Source organism: Gallinula chloropus (assembly GCF_964237585.1).
Source record: "Gallinula chloropus genome assembly, chromosome: 14".
NCBI classification, from domain to species: domain Eukaryota; kingdom Metazoa; phylum Chordata; class Aves; order Gruiformes; family Rallidae; genus Gallinula; species Gallinula chloropus.
Window position 1 is genome coordinate 4,748,780 of NC_140099.1, and position 21,830 is coordinate 4,770,609.

Genomic DNA, 21,830 nt, shown 5'->3' on the forward strand with positions numbered 1-21,830 from the left:
TCCAGAGGAATTTGGTTTTCTTTTCCTTGTAAAGAGCGTGACTGTTCTTGCCATTACTGGGTAGCGTCAGTTTGCTTGACATTCTCCTGCCATTTCATCATCCATTTCATAGGCCAGTTTATTTCCCACTATGTATAACCCTTTGAAGGTTGGTTTTAAACATAAGTGCAAAAATATTTTTTTGATTCAACCACTAAAAACAGAGTGCATGACTGCTCCAGCATGGCCCTGCCTTCTCTCTTTGCTGTGTTTCTTGCTGTTCCTTTAGACCAAAACTTAGTTTTTTATGGTAAAAGGAAGTTAAGGGATATTTAGAACTTGGACTTTGCACCTAATATTCAAGGGTCTATTTATGAAAACATGCCCTATGTGCTATTTTTTCAACTGAAATTTAGAAAGCCACATTTTTCCTCAAAAATAACGAGCAATTTATTTTTGTTTCCTTTTATGTTTGATGCTACTTTAAATCTTATGTTTAACAGGAAAGCCTCTTCTACTGTGTGAAAGTGTTAGCTGTCTTCTGTCCCATAGCTGTGTATACATAAAAGCAGAAAGGCTAGAGTCTTCTTTACTGTGCTCTAATAGTTCGTTCCCAGGGATAAAAAAAGCAAACCAACAGCACTACACTGAAAAAGGCAGCATATCTGGAAATAAAGAAACCTGAAATTTCCCTTCAGGACGTTTTCAAGGAGTGATGTGCAAAACAACAACAAAGAATGCTATTGAGCCATTTTTACAATAAAATCAAGTATTTCAGAAATCCTTTAACATTCTTTGATCTTTCTTCACAGATCTGACCTGCTTTGCAATATTGAAAGGACAGCCCATCACTGCAGCATACTCATGCAAACACATACATTTTAAATTTATCTTGCATCACTATGAAGAACAGTGTGCAGAAGAATGAGTCCCTTCTGCTCCCAGTGTGGCACTGAGACAGGCACAATGAGGTGATGTGACCATCATGCACACTATGAAGCTTTCACCCTTAAAACAATAATAGTTACTCAGTACTTAGGAATGACCTGGTTATGGAGAAATTCTTAATAATTTTAATATCATCAGGAGCAGGTTTTCCTCAAATTCTGTATCCCAATAAAGCAAACGAGTTTATGCCCTGATTTCCTTGGACAAAAGAACCTCAGCATGGATCATTGCAGCATTGACTGGCAGAACCTCCAATTATGCTTAAGTAAACTTTCTTCTATACTTGAACAAGTGGGGAAACACTGTATTTCCAACACTATTTCTAATGTCATGAAATACAAATTAGTTTTGAAAGTAAATATTCACCTTCAAATGATGTATCTCTTGGCTGGTATAAACAAAGTTATTACTTATGTGTAGCACATCAGGAAGAAAGTTTTTTTTTAAACAACTAATGATGCAGTTTTGTTATTCTCAATGGAAATGCAATGAGGACAAGACAGATTTTCAAACACACATCTTTTGAATCTGCTAAGATGGTTATACTATGTGTTGTAAGTTCAGTGAGCTTTGAAATTCCTTGAAAAACATACAGGGTGCACTTAGTATAAAAGGAGCTGTAACAGAAAAAGGTGGCTGATACAGGGGGGAAAATAAGTTAAAAACAACAGCTTGTGTTACTGGGTTCAATTGTAATTAGATCAATTAGATCATTAAGCATAAATATGCACATTTTAATAAGAAATACTTATTCCACTGGGATTTAAATGCTCTGCCTCGTTCCCTTTCTTCGGTTCTGCCAAAGATACAAATGGATTTTTTTAATATTTGAAAAGCTCAATCTATTGGCAGTAAGTAAAAACTTGCCTTCACTATGAAGAAACATCTCTAGTGTGTGCCAGCTTAACAGCCTGCATTATCCCTACCACAGTAAGTACAGTACCATCTAGTGTTGAACTGTAGTTTTCACCCAAAGTGAGTTCTCTGAGACAAGATCCATCTACTTGTGTGAGATTGTTGTTGTTAAATGATGTCCATCTTAAATGCTCCAATTTTTCCAAGTTAGAAATTCTGAAGAGTATTGGTCACCCAGATTTATCTAAGACAGTGATCTGCAACAAAACTTAATACATTTCAAAAAAGTCCAGCTTCTCCTCCAGAAACAAGAACTCACAACCTAAGCATGCCAGCTCCTAAGTAATACTTTTTACTTGAGGCTATCTGAACATAGGCATTTTTTTCTTGGCTGTATTATATCTTGTATAGTTTTGTTCAGTTTAAATCTTCTGCAATATGTGGTTATTTTATTGGCTAGCCTGCTTGACATATGCTTATTCTGCAACAGGACTTTATGGAAATAGGATTTCAGCATAACACTGAGGGTCTATATTTAGTCTGGAAGAGGCTGAGTGCAAAATCATAACAGAATTTATCCTAACTTTATAGTTCTTCATGCTCTTTATAAACTAAGTACACTTTTCTCTATAACATAGATTAACCAATTCAGTAAATTTCTTGTTTGAAATATTCTTGACCAGAAACAAATGAATACCAATAGCAAACATATATTTTGCTGCCCATTCTGTGAAATGACTTCCTTACACAGGATTTGACTTTAGATGCTGTCAGTGACCCTGCCTATAATCTGTTTGCATGACATGACTCTCTGTTTCTGATACTACTACATTTACCCAATGTAAATGTAGAATATCTGGTATTGTATCGAGCCTGTATTCAAGATAATCACTTATATATTCAGTATCATTAGATTAGTTTTGGTGCTGACTAAAGAATATTTTTTAGCTGTATTATTTCCCAAAGTATATATCATGCCCTTTATGAATTCCTTCTCTCTGATGTCACAAAACATATATGACATCTGCTAAAGTATTAATTTTGCTGGCAATTTTTCTAAACATGAATTCCCTTAATGCACCCAGAATGAAATGCCACACTTATCAGCAGAAATGTATTTTCCTCTAGCTATTCTACATTCTAATAACAAATTGAACTGACAGAGGAGCTTTTAACCTTTCATACAGGATAGATTAACATGATTTCAGCTGATGGATCAGAACAGGTTAGGATGACCTTGGATCTTCCTCCACTGACTCTTGGGGCTTTTTGCTAGCTCTCTTTCCTCAGGAAACAATGCTAATGTGATGGTGCTATCTGTATATCCATCTCCCAGCCTTAGCACTGATTTTTAAATTTATTAGTGAGTTTTGGTCCAATTTTTCAGAGAAGCACTGCTTGATTTCCTAAAAATTCCATGAAAATGAGCAGCTGAATGAGAGCTATAAACTGATGATCCCAGTGAAGGAAAAGCTGCAATATTGGTGCAGCTACAACCACAGACACTAGAGGATCCAGGAGAGACCTGTTGTGGTGGACGCCAGGTGCCCACAAAGCTGCTCTATCATTAGGCAGGGAGAGGAGAAAAATAAGATGGAAAAAACACTCATGGGTTAAGTTAAAGACAGTTTAATAAAGCACCACGAGGGCTGCCATAGGGAAAATTAACTCCATCACAGCCAGACCCAATCCACATGATCTGAATGATCTGAGAAACTGTGAGAGATGATTAGGGACTAGTGGACCCAAACCCAAGGGTGTTTCTGAAAGCAAACCAATTTTCTTTAGCACTGCTGATCAGTAAGTGATGGGTTAGTTTATAATCTTAGGTAGACTTTCAAGGGAATGATGCTTAAAGGGTTATTCTCCATGTTAACTGATTTGAAATGAGACCTACGACCTTTCTTGCAATCTTTTTTTCCTATTGGTATTTAGTAGCACTCAGTGGAAGTTTTAATCCTGCCTGATCACAAGAAATGGATTAGTGTAGTGATTTCAATCACAAAACTTATTTAGCTTTAGACATGAAATATGCCTAGGCCCCTAAATTTGAGGACAGGGTTCAAAACTTTAGATTTTGGGTTCAAAACTGGCAGAATAAATAAGCCCTCCTGATCAGGCTATGGCCTGAATGAAAAATGGGAAAAACATTAGCAGTGAGAATAAAATAGTTGTTAGAAACATAGATTGCTGAAAATGAATGCTAAAAGTGTCAGTGATAATTTGATAGCTATTATAATGAGAGTTCAGAATCAGCACATAATGAAATTCAAATAATGCTACAGGCTCAATCCTATCTAAGGATTGTAAAATAGTGAATCAGAACACAGAACAGAAAGTTCCAATGTATATTTTTCTCTGCCTTTTGGGAAGAACCGTGACGAGTTTTCATCATTTACATGGATAAAGAACTACTTTGAATTTCATTAATAATTAAAAATAACCTAAACCTGGAACTAGCCCTGTTTAACATTTTTAAGCAGGCATTTTTCTGATCACGGGTATTAATGAACTAGTTGAAGTTTCTGAACCACCCATCAATTCACATTATACAAATGATAGTATGCTTGGGAAATTCTATTAGGACATAAACAAATTGAAGTTATAGTAGTTTTGAGGATAAATAGGATGACCAGAATAGATCACCTTGATATCATCCTTAGATATAACAGAAAGGCTGATACGAAACACAGTAAATAATGAAAAGTTAATGGCCTTATTAACGGATGCCAGTATGGTGCACAGGAAGCAAAAATTAATATTAAATTGCTTTTGATGAAAATTTAAGTGTATTGATAAGATTAATAGCTTCTGGTTCAGAATGTAATTAAAAATCATGAAATCCAAAAGCAAAGGTATCTCTTGTTAAATAGACAAAAACTGGTTAGAGGATGGATCTCAAAATCTAACTATAGAAAGAAAATCAGCACTTTAAACAGCATCTTTATTGACTTTCTGCTCAAAATTCTTTTTCTCAGTGACCCAATGAACAAAAGCAGGAGTCCTTTCTTGGAAAAATTAGGAGATGAAATAACTAACAAGGTCAGCTATAGACAACAGTTTTATAAGGACTAACTATTATGAGATGCTTAAAAAGTTCAAACTAACAGTTTCTTTAAGATAAGATAAAGTGGAATGATCTTGGCTAAATAAGGAAGAGATTTCTGGTCCTTTAGAACATTTGGTTCTGCTCCTCTAGAACACCAGGAAGGGACAAAATGAAACCCAGTGGATTAAATTTGATAGTAGCCAAATTTGTGTTAGAAACAAGAAAGACAGGATAAACGGGAAAGGTAGATTCCCTGTTACATGAAATCTTTAAGCAAAGACTAAAAGTGGGTTCCATACCAGCAAAATAGTATCAGCAACTGAGATATCTCCACCTGTGGTGGCTGGTTGGGCTCTCTGGTGTGATGCAATTCACTGCAACCTACAGTAACCCTCTGAACTGGTCGGTGAGTCATGTCCCCAAACTATTTTTGTTCCTGCACAGTCTATATAAGGAATGTAGGGTGACTACTTGAAATGTTGTTATCTACACTGTAGATAAGCAAAGGTCTGTGGAATTAACCCTCATCTGAATGGTTTACTGTAAAATCTGCTGTAGCTCAAAGAGAAGGTATGAAATTGATGTAGAAATTACTATGCAATGCTTTTAAAACTCAGTATCATCAAAAAAGCTTTTTAAAGAGTCTTTGAATACCTTAAATTTGTAAAGTTTAACTCTGCTGATTCTGACGGGACCTTTAAATAATGTCAAAATGCACTGATTGAAAGGGAATAAAGAACAGAGAGAAACATTTGTTCCAGAAGCTGGATGGGCAATAGGAATGAATGAGAGGCAGTAAAAGGGCTGAGTATTGGCTTTTTTTTGCCAAAGCTCCAGCCAACACAGCTGTGCTGCTGCAGACAGATACATGCAGTAACAGAGACACTAGCACTGTATATGCAATCCCCAAGGCTAGGAACTGTCTCTGCTCCCACTCCTTATTCAGTGCAGCTGAGACAGCAAAATTAAAACCAGGGTTTGGTTTGGAATATCTAGAGCAGACCAATACATTTAATTCATAAGAGAAACAAAAAAAGAAAGGAATTATGCCTCAGAGATGTCTCTGACCAAAAACACCACATGGCTTAATCACTTGGTTAGGTTGAGACTACAAAAAGAAGTGGAGGGAAAGATGTGAGAACAAAGATGCCATCACGTGCTCATAAGGCTTCTTACATTGCAAGAGTCTTAGATTTAATAAAGTGCAGGACCAGACTTCAAGCCTTTCTATCTGTGGTCATGGTTAGAATGCTTTCCCAGGAATTTCAAGTGCTGATATGCACCTCATGCCATGGGTTGTGTATGATGTCAAGACTAAGTTGGGAGTGTGTTTATGTAAGATGTTTATATCTTCCCTGCATTTTTTTAGCAGCTTCCAGATGAAGCTGAAGAACCAGTTTTCTTAAGCCTCTAATGCCCTCAAGGGTGACCACATGGTTATGGTTTGCATCATATTCCTGGTTTGGTTGCCAGACAACACAGGTTTGAAAATAGTTGGATGGCCAAAAGTGTGGCAAAAGAAACTTTGGTTACTCAGATGCATTTAGTCTTTAAACAGACTTCACTGGGCCCAGTGTCTGGGCTGCCCTTGCTCAGTATTGGTTCAGTTCAAGCAGACCCAGTATGCTCCAGCCATGTCATTCTTTGTTAAAATGAAATGACCATTATAAAGGTCAGATGGGTGATAAAGTGATATCACTGTAATATTGCGATTCATATTGGAGACAATATCAAGAGGTACCAAAACTGTGGGCTGCTAATAATATCACAGTATTCATGATCCTAGTTTAGACCCCTATTCTGTTGTCCTGTGTAACGCAATCCCGTCTTGTGAGCACACCCCACAGCGTAAGAATATGTATGCTGGCAAATGTAGAGCTTAATTTCTTACCAGGTCATAAATATTACTTAAGGAAGTAAATTCATTAGAACTGATTATAAGTTTTTGAAGTGTTTTTAAGTCTAGAGAAGTTCTGCAGCATGCTCAGGCCAAAAGTCAGTCAGAAAGGACAATTTTACTGGATCCACAGCCAAATTTCATAACACTCCATGTCTGCCTTTAAAATGAGAAGGCTTCAACAGCTGGACTGCAAATACAATTACTATCCTACTGGTAAACCATAGAAAGACTATAAAATACTAATCCAAACTAACAGGAAATGTTGAAAAGAGAATGCTTAATTTATTCATTTCAGAAATGTTAATGAGTCAATGCTGATGAGCTCCTTCCATGAAGATGCATCAGCTTTATTCCTTTCTGCCATTAGACTTTCTTTGCTACACAGACTGAGACAAGCTAATGAAGGAGCCTAACTTGCCTGCTTAATACCCTATGTACCATAAGCAACTGTTAGATCCTGGAATGAAGACTGCACCCTATCAAAGGCTGGCTTAAATCCTGAGGGCATGGACAGCTCTCCTGCAGTGCTTTCATTGCTGCACTATCCAAAACTACTCCATGATATTATGGTGTGGTGACCTTCCAAATTAGCTTTCATTTCCTCTCTTCTATGACGCCAGAAACAATCCCAGTTTCTTTATAAAGAGACAGATGTGCATCAGAAAGTTTGGAGGGTATCTAAGAGTGAACAGGTAAAATTATTATGCAGTTTCCCTGCTGTTCTCTTGCAAAAAAGGAGAATCTATCATTTGAGATACAGAGATGTAATCTGATTACTTATAATAGTGTTTCTCAGCAGTACTTACCTTTTTTTTGCTCATAGATAAAGGCTCTGGATGTTAAGGGTGAAGATGTCCTCTGCACTATATGCATATTGCCCTTTGCATTACTTGCTCAACCCTGCTGTACAATGAATGGGTGTGAAGTTGCATGAAGTAAGCTACTTTTGCTGTGAACTAATTGCTAAATACTGTGGCAAAGCTCACTTTCACTCTGTGAACTAAACAAGCACAAATATTTATTCAAAGAGGAATCTTCTTGCTTGTTATTGTCTTTGAAAAAATGCATTTCAGCTGAGCAGAGATTGTGTTCTGAGGAATGAAACCTCTTGACACAACCAAAAGTCAAAGAGGAATTTCAAATACAAATATTAATGTAACCTTAACCGTATGCTGCCAAGTACCTACAAATACACATCATTGCCAGGAGCAGATACATCACTTTCTAGGTATTTCCACAGCCTGAACACTGCATTAGCTTCTGGATACTTGATAGATGGGCTTCATTGAACATGAATGCTAGAGCACTGTGGACAAGGAAAACTTTTGCAATTATTACTTTCCTTAAGTGAGGGAGAAAAGACACTTCATGTTTCTAATTCTAGCTTGGGGGTGCTGACAGGATAATACCACACTTGTGCTTAATGTAATAACAAGCAGGCTACATCTTGGTCTGGCAAATGGCTGCTCTAGTATATCTGTACTATATATTAATAAAATATGTAGTTTTATGATTCTGGTTTTATATTTTTTATGAAAAAATTCTACTTTGGAACAAAAGATTACACTGGGAAATTCAACATTTGTAGCCAGCTAATATTTAAAGCCAGTGAGATCAGAAATACAAGTAATTTTGTAAACAGTGGAACCTGTGAGTCTAGGTAACCTTTGGATTTGTGTCTTCCAGCCTCCTTCTTCCATAGTGCAGTAAACCCACCTTCCCCAAGCAACCTGTGACACCAAGGCCAGGCAGAAGGTAGTGTGCACAGTAGCAAATGTTAAGGTCTATATATATGCTGACAAATGTACCATAAATCCATGCTGGCTGCATTGCTGCATTTGAAGCTAAGCATCAAATATCAGTTATCTAATCATATATGATGCATTGTTTCTTTTCTCTATTTGCACTGTCATATTTAAAATCTGTTTAAATCCTTTTTCATTCTGTAAATGAGCAGCTCCACTAACTATACTAAGCATAATCATGCATAAAGTGAGCATGGCTTGAAAGAACCTATAACAGTTTCTTCAGTCAAACTTGAGAAAGAGAAGACAGGTCCCAGCCAGCCAGGAACCTGGCTCACCTATTCACTGTGGTACACAAGTCGAATCACTTGAACATATGTGGCTGTTTTCTCTGTATCTGACTAGGAAGACAATAAACTCCAGTATTGCCATCTGATAGTGTAAAATTCCTTAAAGTTTATGGGGTAATTGAACACCTTAGAAAGAGAAACCAACCTAGAAATGAAGTAGGTTCCCTACTTTTTCTACCAATGGAAAGTTTTCTTAAAAAAAGAAGTCAAAATCATTACTGGAACTAATCAAAATATTGTGCTTTCTCAAAAAGATTGTGTCCTAGATCACTCATCTAAAACCCTTTGGTTTTATTTTCATCCCCATGAGAGTAATTTATAAATCTCTCCTTGCCAAAACAGAAAGATCCTTGGCTTGAGAAACTGGCATTAAAAGCAAGCAGAATACTATTTATAAACAACCTCAAATGGAACCTGTAAGTACAGGACTACCTGCAGCTCTAACAACCAACCCTGAACACAAAAAGAAGGCATACCTGAGGTGGACAAGCTTGGAGTACTCAAGCAGAAAACAGTCCTTGAAATACTGCCAGTCTCAATTTGAATCTCCCCTCAACGGAGCATCAAGGTTATTCATACAAAGATTATGTAAGCAACTTCTAACGCTTCTTTACAAATAAAGCTGTGTAGGGAGTTAGAATAATCATTATAACTGTTATTAAATAACATTTGGATAGCTTGCTTATTCGTTTATCTTACTTATTTAAAACCAAGGGACTGATAAATAGGAAATTAAAAAAACCCAAAGGCAACAAAAAAAAAATCAGTGCTTGTGGACTCAAAGGTTCAGCCCAGTACACCACCAAGAGAAGGAGAGGGGACAGACAGAGTGTGTTTCCTTTCTTGTCAGCTAGCTGCAAATGGAGTCTGCAGAGCATCGATGCTCCAAAATACTCCAAAACTTGGAATCATAAGAAACAGGTTCGAGTTTGAAGTATTTTTAAAAGTTTACCACAGTTTATTTGATAAAGCTTCTTCAAAGTGATTGCTTCCCACTGATTCCAATTCCACCAACAAGAATTGTGCTACCAAATTTAAACCTTTCTTCATTTTCACTTGTAAGTTTTTCTATCTATGAAATCACTGATATGCCCTATTCTGAAGGATTTTCTGTGTGTAGACTTTGCTGGCCATTGTCTTCAGAATGAATTTGACTCATGAAGTCCTCAGCTAGAATCAAGAATGACAGCAAAAATAAGCCATTAAAATCACATTATAATTATGGGGGAAAATCCCAACAGCAAACAGAAACAAAAAAACCCAGAGCACTTCATTGGATCTCTTCTGTTTAAAGGCACAGAAAACTTTTCCAAACACTGGTCCAACATGACTACACATTCCAGCTATTTTTGTTCAGTCCTTTTCCTATTTACTGAAAACACCAGTAGTGGGAATGGCAGCATCTGTCTACTGGAAGCTGGCCTGGGTCCAGTATTTCAGACCACATAAGAGCTGCCACTTTAAAATCTACAATACCTCTAATTTGGACCTTATAAAGAACAAATGCAGGACAGGCTTCCTTAATCTCCTAACTACCAGCCACAATCATGCACAGTTATTAATGTCTGAAAATATCTGAGTACTCTTCATGTACCATTTTCCAAATGTACCCATTCAGTTTCTGTTCTGGAATGTCAGCCTTTGCAGCACATTTCCTTCTTTTGAAGAATACCTTCTCAAGAAATGTCTTTTCTGTACCTTCATTATCATGAACTGAATATTCAGTTTCCAGATTCTTAATCCTTTGAGATTTATTACTTGATGTTTTACCCAACATTTGCAGCTTGGCCAATTCACGTTCCAGCTGATAAAATGACCCCATTTGGATTCAGAAGCAAGAGGTTATGTTAAAATATGGCAAGAAAATGACTTTCTTTATGTTTCCTCAAAAGATAAGCCTTCTAGATGTGTGCTAAAAAGCATATATGCAAACATTGAAATAAAAAATAATTTTAATAAATTCAGACTCTTGATTGTCAATAGAAAAAGCTGAATTACTTGGCCAAATGGACAGCTCTGCTCCGAGCAACATACTCTTCTGTTGTATACTGGCTCATATCCCAGTCCTATTCCTATCAATTAGACCATTGTTTCACCCAGGCAGGACAGATTCTTCAATGCGACTTCATTATGATGCAAGTCTCAGCAATGAAAAGAGAGTTGGAGGATACAGTTAAAATGAAACTGCAACTTTCATTCAGACACCTAAGGGTAGGGATCATTTCTCTCCTCATATTTGATCAATGTGTGGCATAGTAATTACTCTGCTTTGTGGAAGCAAAACTCTTTCTACATTCCTTTTTAAGAGACAAATATTTAGGTTCAATCAAGCTGAGATTAGGTAAAAGCAAGGGAATGAACTTCTCATGCCTTTCGAATAACAAGCAAGGATTTGGATCCCAAATAGAGCATTTCCATAAAATTCTTCTTAAAGAAAGCAATTTATCTCACTTTGCCTGCACACCCCGTTGTGAGTGTTATTTAAAATATTAATATATGCACTAACTATAGGCACTTCTGACTAAGAGGGGAGGTGACTGAAGTGCATGTCTGCTTCCTAGATCCTACCTGATCTACATATGGCAAGTAAAGGAGGATGATATGACCATAAAAGCATGAGCCTGCACTGGCAGACTGCAGTCTGTCTATGCACCCTTGATCAAAAGAGTCTGTTGACTCTTGATCAAAGTTCTTGTAAGGGGTCCTGTTTATGTACTCAGCACTACTTTTTCAGCTATTGTGTATAGACATATGTGCAAAGAGCTTACTCGAAGTGCATTAAAGGCCAACTGGAATGTTTACAAAATGCTGTACAGAAAATCTGTGGCAGGTCTTAGAATGTTGCATTATGTCATTTTAGAGTGTTCTTAAAGGAAGGGAAACAGGCTTATCAGTTGAAAATAGTAATGAAAAAGCAGTAACTTGAGAGCTGGGTGAAAAGAGCTTTCTAATCCGCAAAAGTTTTCCATATCAAAACAAACAGAGATATTTCAGAAATGTTTATAGTATTAACTAGAATATACAATAGCCATAACAATCTGGGAACTCCCCAGGAAGGTCCTCTGCAGACACCTGTACTGGATGGCTAAAAGCCAGCAACTTGAAACTCAGTTTACCACATTTGGTGTCTTATCTAGTCTACTCTCCTGGGATGGATCTCTGAGGCTTCCTTCTTGATGCAGTTCCATGTAAGAGCCCACTGAACAAAGCACACTCTTAAGGTTTGAGGCAGATTCAAGTAAGTATGAACCTGGCAGACCTGATACTAGAAATGCATCCCCAGCAAGTCATTAATTGACTAGAAACTTGGATGTTAATTGTTCTGAAAAATATTTAACATGGGCAATGACATCTTACTTGTAATATATTATTTTCTGTTTCCATTCAAATTGCAGGGTTATGTTTGGAATAAGTTTTTAATTACAGATAAAGACAAACCAAGGAAAAGAAAAAAGATTCCCTAATATCTACTTAGAAATGCAGTCATTGTTTGCATTGCCATTTTTAACCACACAGGCTTGATTTAGATTTTAAACTAAAAGCCCTGTATACTAAAGGCAGTGAAAAATAAAAATATACACAATCCCACTGCTACCTATTTTCTGTCTTCTTTGACATGCCTATATCCATGGAAGGGATTTTGGAATAAGTGAAGATGAGCCCTAGGGAGTTCTGACACAGGCTTTGGGACGATCAGGGCTGTGTATATTTGATTATGACTCCAAACCAGGAAGTTTTTATTAGAATGAGAGAAAGATTAAAGCACGTGCATAAATCCTTGGTAGTAATAAGAATATTCATGCTAGAAATGCCAGACTGATATCACCTTCCCATCTTTTCGACCAAGTTCCCACTGAGGTTAACCTCTTGCAAATTCTGTAGAGTATGTGAGCCCTGTGAATATTTTAAACAACACAGTTTTAATCTAATATAGCACTACAAATGCTGAAGAGCCTGTAGGCTAAGAGGGAGATCATTCAAATGTAAAAACAAATTTGACTGGAGTCTAAACAATGTTGGCCTCTGTTGTAAACTATAGCTTTTTTTGACATGGAAAGAGAGAATGCATTTTGCCAAAAGGGAATTAGCTTGGAAAGCCTCTGTAAATGATACTGCAATGAAAATAAACTTAGACCCCCAGCCTTAGTTTCACAGCTGTGCATGAGAAACCTAACAGATCATGCCTCATGTCATGAGTACTCATTAGCTTTTGGCTGCAGCCCATGTCTTGGCCTCAGGATGTCATGAGAACTAAATCACTGATGTCAATCATTTCTCTCCATGATGACACTGCAGTTCTTTGTGTTGAGATTCCATTAGTGTTTGTAGTGTCCTTGTTAATAGTTAATAATTTCTGAAAAATCTCTATTGCATTTACATTTGTGTTTTGTCAGCTGTAATTTCTCAGTCTTCCCCTTCCTTGCCTATCATCATGCCCAGTTTCTAATTCTCTCTTCTCTTTTCTATGATTTTGAAGGTTTGGTTATTTGGTCTCATCATGCCTGTCAGCATCTCCTTCTGCTCCAACTACTTTTACTTTGGTATCAGTATCTCCTTCTGCCTTTTTTTCAGGTACTCTCCCAAGGAAAAATGCACTGAGCTGCAGCAATTCCATCTCCTTCTTGGGGCACAAAGAGTCAGGTAATTCAGAAAGCTAGACAGTCTTTTGGTAGAAGTGGTCATTTACACATTTCTTCTCTCTTTACACACAAAACTACTAATCACAGATCGCTCACAGGTTCTGGAGTAGGTGAAAGGTGAGCATGGGGAGAAATTAGTTTTTCACAGGAGATAATTTGATACATGACAGCATGAGGAAAATGCCAGGATAAATTTTCTCCTGAACAGGAGTTAATCTGTCCAAGCTATAAAAAAAAAAAAACCCAAACATTAAAATAAAAATTATATGGCAAGCCTTTTACATAATCCTGCAGTGCAGATAAAAATCTAAGTTATAAGCAAACTAAAAAAAATCTTTTCTTCATTTAGAATCTCAGAGGTCTTTGAAAATGAGAGGCTTATTTAACTCTGCATATGCAGAAAGCCTTGACAACTAATCAGTTCCAAATGTTTCAGCCTTAATTCTTATAAACTGAAGCTTAAAATTTTCCTTTCTGTGGTTCAAAAATCCCAGAAGTTAGTCCTACTTACTAGACACATATTCTATACCATAGGATTAAAATACCATACATCACACAAATTAGAAGAAATCATAAGAAGAACATCAGACTCCCCCTTATATTCTTGATCAGTCTATTATTCAACCCAAGTAGATTGAGCTTTGTAGGTCTTCCAGATTTTCAATCCTGGAAATTTCATTGTGATAAAGATAAAGCTTTTGCAAATTAACAACATTTTCAGACCATCTATTTTCTATTTTCTCAGAAGAGGTATTACTCTGCAGCGCAGAAGAACAAAATGTCACTCTCTTTTGTCAAGATGCCATTAACTTGCACAGAAAATTGGTGGTTCCAAATAACACTTCCTTGACAGTCAGAATTCTGCTGATTTAGAAAGCTTTGCAGTTTAGCCAACAAAGAAAAAGCAGTAGCAGTTACAACAGTTCATGGTAAATTATGATGTGTTTTTAAACAAAGTTTTGTTTTCATTAAAATGTGTTCTCTCTAACCAGTTCCCTGGAAAAGTTTTCAATGTAATTATTCTAGTTTTAAAAAATATTGTTTCCAATGAGAGAGAAAGAAATCCACCAATAGGTTCTAAATTACAAAAACCTGTACTAAGTAACAGATGCAATTTGGGCCATAGCTACAATGGGATTTTTGGCTACTTAAGTTAAAAAGTGACAGATTCTGACTCCTTTGAATAGTGCCTTCTTTCTTGAACAGACAAAGGGAGTATTTTTATAAAGTTGTATAAATTTGGGTACAAAGGAAACTCATAGTTAACTTACCACTACACAGCATTCAGCGATCCACAGATCTCTGAGCAAGAGGCAGTATCTAGGTCTGAAATCCTTCCAATACTGTGGCCAATGAGAATGACAGTAGTTGTATTTGGGAAATATTTCATGCCTACAGTTTTTCTCAGGTTATCCCAGAATATCTCCAATGCTCTTGTTTTCAGTCCCTCTTGGTCAACGTTCTCATAAGACATGACACCTGTACTGGAAATGGAATACAACTATTATTCTCTTTATGCCCATGATGTAAAAAAATACATTATACAGAAGAGTGGCTTACTGCCATTGGAGTCAATTAGAGAGAGCTGCTTAACATCAGCTATGTCTTTTAAAAACTTCCTTTGCAGTAGAATGTGTTTGCAATTTTGGCCACATTCAATACGTGGTGGTTCAATAGCTTTCTCCTGCTCCCAAAGCACATTTGCAAGTATCACACCTCTGAATGCACCTTCAATCTAAACCAAAATAATTTTCAACTATGTTAATATTATTGAAGTTTAAAGACTTCAAATCCACAACTTCTATGTATGAGCTATTCTGAGTGTACATACACACGTCTGTATATATTCATATATGGATGAGGATGGACGGTGAACTTTATCAGTCCGGTCATTTCCCACTTCTGGAGTGGTTGTATCAAGCAATTATAATAATAAAAGATTTTGGCAAGTAAAAAAAATAAAAAGGTGACATGGAATTTCATTAAGGTCAGATTCAGTTTGAGATTAAGATGTACCTATACATGTACCTCTTGCCTAAAGACTCATGTTAGCCAAGAGACATAAGCAAGACAGCCAGAGGATCCTGCAAAGCCATTCACAGGTGGTGTTTATGTTACAGTATCTTATTCTGTAGGTTCCTGTGACTATATTGACTAAGAATGGGATTCAGAATATCTGTTTTGGTTTTAGAGAGCTTAAAGTATGCTGTAGCAGCTGTTCCAGAAGGGCACAGTTTTCTGACTGTCCTTTTAGGTATATGTGGTGTCTTATATACCATAAGGCAAGTAAAATGGCAATAGACAGCTTTATCTATGCATCCTGTCCTTGGCTGCAATGAGAGCCAAGAAATGAAACACATGTGTAGACAACGACCTGCAGACACCTAAACAGGTGGGTCTTAAACTGGAGCGGGACTCGTTTTTAAAATTAGAACCAGTTCACAGTAGATGAAGTTTCCACTGTTTTAATCACCTGATTCTGCACACAGCTGTCCATTGCCTACAAAAATTCAGGGCTAAGTCAAAACTATTTAATATATTTATTAAAATATTTATTTTGATCAAATTTCTGTTACAAGCTTGTTTCTGTTTCTGTATATTAATATTTCTGCAGGGTACTCACAAGAAACAAAGTAAGGAGTAGCACCTTAAAACTAATTTAAAGATACTCTCTTGAGAGATTCTCATTTCTGCATCTTAACTACTAACGTGTTTCCCACAGTTCTGAAATGTTCAGATCACACAAACTCTTATCAGTGCATGTCCTATACCACATTTGGGGCATCCCAGAATGGACGTGACCCTATAGACAGTATCTCTAAAGAAGCAAAACCAATTGTATATTCTAGCAAGGACATTGTTATTTATAGAAATACTGAGAGGAAAAAAAATCAAAAACTTGAAACCCAAACCAAGTTAATAACTTAAAAGCTCCATAATTATTTCCACAATGTTCTGATTTTGGTTATCAGTTATGTCATCTTGAGCTCTCTACAGTGACTATTATTTCTTAGTATCTTAGAAAGACTACAGTATTGTCAGTTCTATAGTTGTCCACATAATTTATAAGTCACAGGATTTCCAGGAAGTTTAGAAAGAATACACCCCAAACAGACTGAGTTCCAGAATCTGTATTTCTAGCAGAATCATAATTCAGATTACAACAGAAGCAAGCTAAAATTTCCTGGAATACTTCAACATATTACTTTTTAAAATGAACTTTTTTAGATTTTAAAGATCCAGAAAATACTTTACCAGAAGTTATTCTGACCATGTCCTTAAGGAAGGGTGAGGAATTGCACCTGGTTATACTTGTATTTGATTTGGTAAATTACATATGCACAAAGCATAAAGATGCAGTAAAAACTAACCAGTCAGAGCTCATAATTCACCAAAAACCTCAATAATGGAAAACTATATCAGAATGCAATTGAGTATAAACCCTCTGGTGCCTTCCTTTAAAGTAAACACACAGCTGCTACAATTAATCTTTAGCATTATCAAACACTCATTAGGATATAAGAGTATGATTGTTGCAGCAGCTCTTTTGCCTTTTAATGTACTTACATGGTATATTAACCACAGTATGCACACGCTACATCCTTAATATACCAAATCCCTGCTACTTTTGGATTTCTGCCACAGTATTTAATGACACCCAGCTCCTATAGTGAGTAACTTAGCATGGGAAACAAAGAAAATATTTTTCCATTTACAACAATTAAGGAAATTACATTAGCCCTGAATCAGATTTGGGTAGATGCTCCTCTGGGCTCCATAGGAGAACTCAGGGAATTGTTCTACCTTACCTAGCAGGGACAAGGCTTTGCCAGCATCTCTTCTGGAGCACTGCCTCCACCCAGAACATCCGTATCATATTGTCATAGAATCACAGATTAGTCTGAGTGGGAAGGGACCTCAAAGCAATTCTAGTTGCAAGCCCCTGCATGGGGAGGGCTCAGGTTGCCCAAAGCCCCATCCAACCTGGCCAGGGGTCCAGGGGCAGCCACAGCTTCTCTGGGCACCCTGTGCCAGGGCCTTGCCACACTTGCAGGGGAGGATTTCTTCCTTATATCTAATCTAAATCTACTGTCTTTCGGTTTAAAACCATTATCGCTCACTCTGTCACTACATGCCTTACTGAAATGCCTGTCATCTTTTCTATAGCCCCTTTAGGTACCGGAAGGCCATTATAAGCCATCCCTAGAGCCTTCTCTTCTCCAGGCTGAGCAACTCCAACTCTCCCAGCATGCCCTCTAGGAGAGGTGCTCCAGCCCTCAATCATCACATCCCCATAGAGTGACGCCACTGCTTTGCCCACTGTGGCCTAGCCAAGGCGTAGCCGAGCCCTCGGCACTGCCACCGCCCCAGCACTGGCTGTGCATGGGAGACGCCTCACTCTGCCCACTGGCAGGCTGGGAGCCAACCAGAAGTGACCACCCGCCATGGGCCAGTTGGGGCAGAGCAGCAGCCAGCCGGAGGCTGAGGCGGGAAGGCCATTTGTCTGGCGGCAGGCCTGTAGCTGCGGCAGCTGCCTCAGTGAGCAGGGCCCGTAGGGGCAGGTGTACGGGTGTGTCCTCGGCTCCAACAAGCCCACTGCAATGGGCCAGTGGAAACCAGGTACTTAGGTACGCAGCCATGCTGGGCCAACAGTCATGGAATCATAGAATCATGGAGTCACCTGGGTGGGAGGAGACCCTCTAGATCATCCAGTCCAACCACAGCCTAACCCTGCCCAGCCCACCTCTAGATCATGTCCTGAAGCACTTCATCTACACACCTTTTAAATACCTCCAGGGATGGTGACTGCACAACCTCTCTGAGCAGCCTGTCCCAGTGCCTGACAACCCTTTCAGTAGAGAAATTCTTCCTGATATCTGACCTAAATCTCCCCTGGTGCAATTTTAAGCCATTTCCTCTTGTCCTATCACTTTTCACCTGAGAGAAGGGACCAACCCTGACACATCTGCAACCACTTTGCAGGTAGTTGTAGAGAGTGATGAGGTCTCCCCTCAGCCTCCTTTTCTCAAGACTAAAAAGCCCCAGCTCCCTCAGCCACTCCTCATAGGACTTGTGCTCCAGACCCTTCACCAGCTTCATCACCCTCCTCTGGATGCACTCCAGCATCTCAACAGCAAAACACTGGAGACCTTCCCCATCCCTTTTCCAGGCATCTGGCCCAGTGCTGGTGATAAATTTCTGCTGCAAGGACTTTTCCTCTTCCTCTGTTACTGTGTGAGGTGGTGATAAGCTGGTTTGTCAACAAAAAAAGCTAGAGCATTTTATTCTGGCTCGTGTATCTCCCTCGGTCAGGGAGGGTGTCATGTCTGTGCAGCAGTTTATTTTCAGGGAGCAATACAAATGGTCTGTGCCAAACTGCAGCACGGAAGCTCCCTGTGGCTTAGCTTAAATCAGTTAGAAATGACAGTGTGAGGTGAATTAGGCCATTCTTAAACCACAAGGACCATGTTCACTGAACCATTTGTGTGGGATTAATTTTATCAAGAGCAATTGTAATGAAATCAGTATGTTTATTTATTTTTCATGCAGTGAGACCAGCTGAACATTTTCCAGCAGTAGAATTGCTCAGCAGAAAACTGGGATTTCACTGAAACTAATGACATCAAAGCTCTCGGATTTCTGAGTAAGGAAGTAAAATTTATTGAAGATTTCATATATTTCTGTTAAAGTCTTTGTATTCGTGTTTCTTAACATTTTTAACGGAGAATAAGAAAATTGCTCAAGCAGCTTCTGCAGTTTTACCTAGGTGGATCAATCTGTAGCTGGTTGTTTGCACTGCTTTTTCATGTCACCAGATGTCACTCCAAGTCTACATAAACCAGGCATATTCTACTGCATTGCAAGAGGTGTTTTGGCTTGGTCTCAGACTTCCCTGTTCATAGATGCTACATTTTACCTACCCAAAGACAGAAAAAAAAATATATATATATGTGTATATATATATATATATATATACATATATATATATATGTATAGATAGTGCTTCTTTTAGCAGCAGTCTGTGACAAGGTGAGCCCATGAGTCCAAATATGCTCTCCTGAGTTTACATAAAGCAAATATATAATGGAACAATTTGAAATGTAAATTGTTAATGCTCTGAAAACTGTCCACGCTTTCTAATTCAAGCAATAAAATCCAAACCCAAGTCAGTCATCTAATCTGAGCCTTCTTCAAAGAATATTTTTCAGCAATTTTGCTAAAGGGGCATGTGTTCCATTCCATTTACCCCAGATCCTGCAAGAAAGAGGGTCTGTTTAGCAAATGAGACCTATTCTTTCTTTTTTCATTGACAAAGAATCTTCAGGCAACCTTCTCAGTAAATTAGTTTAGGCAACTATGCCAAATGGTACCATTTTTATGACCTGTTTAATATTGTTTTAAACAGTAATTGAATGAATAAGCATTAAAGCTGGACATTGCATGCAAATTCAGCTATTCATTGGTACTATCAGTAGCAAAATGCAACTGCTTTTGTTTCTGAATGTCTAACAGAATGACTCATTATTGGCAGTGATGAAAGCCAAATGATCTAATTTGGGTATAGGGAATTCTGTTTGACTGGAAAGGACTCCTGTCTTACCAGAAGGGAGTTGTAGAGATTAGCATTTTTGTGAAACCCTCAGTCCTTTCTAGGTGACTGAATCATCTCAGTGACCTGCTCTGGCAGCCTGAAATCTGTGTGCCTAATACTTCTAATCTCTCCAACTGCAGCAAACATACAGGGCATCATTACAATCATTAACTCAGCTCATTAAGAGCTAGCTAATGTTACTGCTAGATAATATTCTGTTGGTTTATAAAGCCATTAAAATGTATATTTGCATGTACAGTATTTTAAAATGCCTGGCAACAGTTGTTAGGTTTCTCTTTTAATGTAAAGGATTTTCAAGCCTCTCTCAGGCTGAATTAATCATTTCAAGTGTGTTATCTATGACCTTCTGCTGTGGCACATTCTGCTCTAATACAGCTAAAGCCTTTTAGTATAATTTGAAATAATTTCATTGCACAGTGAAAGCAACTGTTTAAGTGCTGATGGTGCTTTGCTGTTGTATATTTAATTTACTTTTGGAACTGTCCTTGTAGTTTTGCTGACTACCATAGAAACTGATGTTCATCAGATTCTCATGGATCACCGTGTATCATAGGCATGTGTTTCTCCTTCTGCCTTCTACTGATGTTGATATTTTTATTGGCTAGTAGATTATTTGGTTTCACTGACATTACTAAACAGTCATCATTCTATTTGTTTGCAGAAGGGTCTCTATCCTTAAAAAAATATTGTTTGTAATCTTTGTGCAGCTTTTTGGCTGGTTCTGCTTTGCATCACTGGAATATTTCTGACTTCTACTGTGTCATTTATTAATGCAAGTGCTTTGTGTCATCTGTGCAAACCAGTGTATATTTAGATGAAATGCCAGATTAAGTGGCAAGAAGCAGTGATGATAGACGTCATGTAAATGTTTAAGATTACATTTTAGAAACTAGGCTCTCTAGGCCTTATGCTTTTAGTATCAGGTAAGATATATGAGATAGTTTTGGGGTTGCTTTTTCTACTAATATTAGCAGCATAAATATTTTGATGTGAAACACAGCCATGTCTTTTAAAAAGTATTTTAAAATAATACATTTCCTACTAAGCACCTGGGAAATGTCACGCCTTCAGCTGTGATTGGAAGCAGTTATGTTAGCAGGGTAAGCATGGACAGCAGTTGGAAACATGGTGTAGTTATAGCAAGGTCTCTACTTAAGTGCAGTGTCCTTACTCCTGCTGAAGTCAGGAAAAATATTGCTGAGACAAGACTGAGTAAGGCTTCTAGGGTTTGTCCCAACACTGGTTTTGCATCAAGTGTGTTCACAAGAGTCCTATGAGCCGTGGGCACAAATATAGAAAGGGGAGAACAGCACTTGCTGTAACACCAAAAATAGGTGTTATTGGGGGAGCATTATGGTATGTATGCCAAACTAGTTACAGCATGACCTGTGGGATTGAATGGGACAAAAGTGTGTTGTCAAAGGTATGTCACTAGCAACAGTTGTCACAGAAGATCCAGAATCATGACTTTAAATGCAAATCGATTAGAGTTTTATCTACAATAACTCCTGAATATCTGTGCTATGGGTGGAAAGCAGCTTTGGCTGCGTCCTCATGCTGCATCAGTGTGGTGCAGAATGACTGTCAGTGCTGTGTGGCCCTGCTCTTTCTGGAGCTCATCTGTTTTTACAGACAACTGGTCCCCATTTTTCTACAGTGCATTAACAGGAGCATATGGAGTCTGTGCTTCTAGTTTGCTGTATTTTCTCATTGTTTTGTCTGACAGGTGATAAAAAACTGAGGAGTAACTC

General features: G+C 37.9%; 1 protein-coding gene across 1 annotated transcript; it reads right to left on the bottom strand.

Moving 5' to 3' along the window:
- Nucleotides 1-1,378: 1,378 nt before the first annotated feature.
- On the bottom strand, nt 1,379-17,667 carry LRRC9 (leucine rich repeat containing 9; the record flags this gene model as incomplete). Its single annotated transcript, XM_084270696.1, is given in 13 exon segments — nt 1,379-1,506; nt 1,871-2,008; nt 2,011-2,026; nt 6,115-6,149; nt 6,152-6,225; nt 6,227-6,288; nt 6,723-6,804; nt 9,782-9,851; nt 14,057-14,110; nt 14,113-14,181; nt 14,184-14,199; nt 14,738-14,809; nt 17,647-17,667. Coding segments are annotated over 13 exon segments (837 nt in total).
- Between the last annotated feature and the right edge of the window lie 4,163 nt (nt 17,668-21,830).